This window comes from Brassica napus, chromosome C9 (assembly GCF_020379485.1).
Source record: "Brassica napus cultivar Da-Ae chromosome C9, Da-Ae, whole genome shotgun sequence".
NCBI lineage: Eukaryota > Viridiplantae > Streptophyta > Magnoliopsida > Brassicales > Brassicaceae > Brassica > Brassica napus.
The window spans coordinates 33,330,536-33,335,233 of record NC_063452.1 but is presented as its reverse complement, the minus strand read 5'-3'; the positions used below and the strand labels follow the sequence as shown (position 1 = coordinate 33,335,233).

General features: G+C 45.4%; 1 protein-coding gene across 1 annotated transcript; it reads right to left on the bottom strand.

Annotated features, from left to right (window-relative positions):
• Positions 1 to 929: 929 nt before the first annotated feature.
• On the bottom strand, positions 930 to 3,949 carry LOC106359313. The gene is made up of 2 exons (XM_013799036.1): positions 3,362 to 3,949; positions 930 to 971 (listed from the first exon to the last, which is right to left on the bottom strand). Exons 1-2 carry the CDS (start codon positions 3,947 to 3,949, stop codon positions 930 to 932), a joined length of 630 nt encoding a protein of 209 aa, XP_013654490.1.
• Positions 3,950 to 4,698: the final 749 nt, after the last annotated feature.

The window sequence follows — 4,698 nt, the reverse complement described above, 5'->3', positions numbered from 1 at the left end:
TCCGGATGTCTATTCGGTGGATCTTGGGACCGAGAATTGAGCCCAGAAGCAATGTAGGAATCCAAAGATTCTATGATAGATCTGAAAATCTTAGTTGGAACCTAGAGGTTTTTGAGATTGTAACTGGACCCTGAGGTCAAATGAGAATGCGGGGTTTATTTTAGGGATGTAATGACCCCGATGCGCTTTAAGCTGCACAGGGGTTCTATCCTTTTTCTGAAATCATACATAGACCTCTGAGGCTGTATGGGAACCTGGAGGTTTAGATCCGGAGATCTTTTGACTGGAACCCTGAGGTTCTTGAAATTGTAATGAATGCGCCCTAGGCTGCACAGGGTTTCTAGCTTCTTTTTTATTTTTTGGAACCCTGAGGCCACATAAGAACCCGGAGGTTCTTCCTTAGACCCTGAGATCTTTGATTGGAACCCGGAAGCTATAAGGGAACCCGGAGGTTCTTCCTTAGATTTTATACATAGGACCCGCAATCATGTGGGGAACCTTGGGTTTCCTCTTGAGATCGGGAGCATGCATAAAGGCCCGGGGTTCCTTAGGAACCCGGAATATTTAGTTTTTCGCAGGGACCATACTCCGTCTTCCTAGGCAAGACTACTACCGGTACCTGTTTGGATTTCGCATTCTGCCGCTCAGAAGCTGGCCACTATCGAGTTCTATGCTGTATTCTACTTCTGCAGGAAGTCACTGACAAGCTTTGTGGGTGCTTGTAACACCCCCAAACCGTTCTAGGCATAGGTCGAACCACCGGCCAACAATCAAACAAGAACATGACCGACAGCCCGACCATCTACCAAGGTTCGGGAGCGCTACAAGACGGGTTAACGGGCAATCCAGCTAAAGTCACAAAAAGTGAAATTTGTAACTAGGCCACTCCACCCACTAACACGTCCCGTCAGACCAAAGCCTAAGGCTTCTCAACCCGTACCCCAACTTGACGTTGTGTTAGCTCGGACAAGCTAAAAACAGAACAACAAGCATTTACACAAAACATTCGCTTTATTTATTTTATATATTGTATGGTTCGAAACACACAATATAATATACAAACGGTGACATAAGAAAGCTAAAGTACATACTTATAGTCTGAAACGCTTTAACCAAAAAGATGCAAATCTACCCCAGCCAGCCTAGCCTCCCGCGACCTCTACAAGCTCGCTACTGGTTACCTGAAACAACAACGAGTGAGGAGTGAGTAATCTAGCATTACTCTGCGAGTTACAATCCCCAACTAACAAATACAACCCCTCGCTATCCCACCCCAAACAATCTAAAGCGAGAGGTTCACCTAATAGCACAATTCAATAACATAAGCAATATCAGAAATACGCAGCGGTAAACGATAGCAAGATAACTAGCATTATGCTAATTACTAGCTCATCACCAAACTCAAACTCGACTTAAACCAGGGTTCAACAACCCGATACACGATATAATATATATAACAAACTCGGGCCCTGGTGACGTTATGTTCCTCCTTCACTATCGGCAATATCCTATCTTCCTACCACAAAGGCCAGAAGAAGGAACTTTCAACCGACCGCGGCCCACTGTCCTTCGGGTCACCGCGCGACAGCCCACAGTCCTTCGGTTCACTGCCACATTACACCGTCATGTAATCACTCAGCCATAGGCCATGACCCCGTCTATCTGAGTCTTCCTGATTAAGCGAATAAGGGGTTTCCTTGAACCCACCGGGTACGAGGTCTGAAGGAACACTAACTCACCCCAATATGCCTAGCATTATGGGTTACACAAATGCTATCGGCCAATATATGATTAATACTAAACCCGGTAAAAATAACACAAGGTTCCTAGTATTAATCTCCACATAATCAACACATTTCACCTCAAACATGCCTAGCATTGTGGGTTACACAAATGCTATATAGCCAATATATGATTAATACTAGACCCGGTAAAAATAACACAAGGTTCCTAGTATTAATCACAAACTACACAATCCATCATATTCCAGAATCTAGCATAAAGACTAATTCCAGAATACGTAGCTATCCACAACTTAGGGATATCATCTAAGCATTCCCCATTTGCTAACTAACCAATCAACCTAACCATTAGCATGCTACTACGGTTCTCAAGCAATAACAAGCTTGCCATCAACTCAATCAACATAACCTCAAATATTAACTAGTCAAACCGTTACTCAGTTAGACCCGGCCTCCTGCCAGGATCCAACTTCCAAGTAACGGGATCCTGCATGAAAACAACTCAGCAATCAATTGATTATAACTCACTGTTTTTGGTTGACCGTGGCCTTGACCCCAAACCCGACTTCTCCGATCCGAACCCTTTCTAGACCTTCTCAAGTAGACCCACGTCACGACTGGTCTTGAACTGGTCTCAACTAGAACTGATCTCTCTTCACGTCAACAGAACCTTCTCCAGGTGCTGACTCAAAATTGGCAGAGTAACTGTTCTCGAAAACTGCCAAAATCGCTAGAAAACTATCGAAACTCGATATTTCTTTCTTTTCTTTCTCTCTCACGTTTTGAACTGGCTTTGATGTGTTCTGGATGTGTTCAAATGAGAGGGGGTCGTGGGCTATTTATAGGAATCAGCAAGCAATCAGAAACAAGCCATGTGGCACCCCGTGTGTCGCTTCGCATGGCTCCGGACGCATGCGCGGCGACACCTCGTCCTCCACATGGCTGGTTGCATGACCTGCTCACATGCATAGTGACACCACGCCCTCTACCTGCCTGGATGCATGGCCTGGCTCCATGCAAGGAGACACCACGTCCACCACATGTCTGGCCGCATGGCCTGGTCGCATGCATCGCAACACCTCGTGCATGGCCGATCCACCTCGTGCTCCACATGTCTACTTGCATGTACAAGTTTCCTATACTGCAACACCTCATGCTTTCCTTGACACACATACTCCCAGGAGCTTGCCACCACGTCCTGAACACACACACATCTAGCTCTCTCGAGCTTCTCGGTCAATTGTCCGATATCGGTCTTCCGGTGAATTTTCGTCCCGCGATCAATCCCAAATATTTTTCGACGACCGTTCTGATGATCTGCGTTTTTTAATAAACTCCACTTGGACTCTAATCTTAAGGGAAAATATTTCCCGAGCTTCTGGCTTCTTTGAAAAATTCCATAATACCAAAATTTAGGGTTTTTCGCCCAATTTCCGGTCTTCCTGTTGTTCTTCCAATAGTGTCATGCTTCAAACGTCCTTTGAATCAATCTACCACATTGTGTAACCATTGTCTAGTGGCATACTTGACTCATGGTTCAGACAAGAACAATCTGATCGTCCGCGACTCGACCACCCAAAAGATACTCGACCATTTGTTTTTTTTTTATGGGTTTCTACATTCTCCTCCCCCTTAACAGAATTCGTCCTCGAATTCTGAGGGTCTGAGGGGCCTCCTTCTTCCATCACAACATCCTCTCGGAAGAACTCTGGGTGATCAGTTTTAAATCGCGCCTCATCCTCCCAAGTAACATGAATCCTGTTTTGTCTTCCCCAGAATACTTGCACTTTAGCAATCTCACGATTCTTTAGCTTCCGAATGCGCCGTTCTCCCAATCTGATTGGTTCTTCCGGATACGTAAGGTTTGTCCTCAACTCCTCTAGTCTCTCGGGTTCAACAGCACTTGGATCCCGTATATGTTTCCGAAGCATGGAAACATGGAATACAGGATGTAGACGCATATCCTCTGGCAGATCCAAATGGTAAGCTACCTCACCAACTTTCCCGATGATCTTGTACGGGCCAATGAACCTGACTGCAAGTTTCCCGACCTTGCCAAATCTGTCCTTCCCTTTCTGTGCAGTAACCTTCAAATAGACCCAATCTCCTATCTCAAAAGTTACCTCTCTTCTTGATTGATCTGCATACTTCTTCTGACGGTCCCAGGCCTTCTTCATGTTGGTCTGGATTGTCTCCAGCTTAATCATGGTCCCTGAACAATAGGTTACCCAAACATTCTCCTTTCGCCCACTTCCGTCCAACACATTGGCGTTTTGCATGGCCTTCCGTAAAACGCTTCATAAGGAGACATCCCTATGCTCGAATGATGACTATTGTTATACGAGAACTCGGCCAACGGTAAATGCTTCTCCCAATTTCCTGCACAATCGAGAGTACACATCCGAATCATGTCCTCGATGGTCCGAATGGTCCTCTCCGTTTGGCCATCTGTTTCTGGATGGAACGCCGTACTTCTGAATAGTTTAGTTCCCAAGGCTTCTTGTAGTGCTTCCCATAATGATGCTGTGAACCTTGGATCACGATCTGAGACGATGTCTGAAGGTACACCATGTAACTTCACGATTTGGTCGATGTACAACTCGGCCAATACTTCAACTTTATCAGTTTCCCGCATAGGCAACAAGTGTTTGACCTTGGTTAACCTATCCACAATCACCCATATCGAGTTGTTTGATCTACCTGGAGCGGTGGGTAATCCGGTAATGAAATCCGTGGAAATCGAGTCCCATTTCCAATGAGGTATCGGAAGACTCTGCAACAATCCTCCTGGAACTTTATGTTCGACCTTGACTTGTTGACAACGTGCACACTGAGCGAACCATTGTGCTACTTATCTCTTCATGCCCGGCCAATGATAGTATCTTCTCACGTGTCGGTACATCTTCGAACTTCCAGGATGGATACTAAGTAAAGAATGATGTGCAATCCTTAGTAT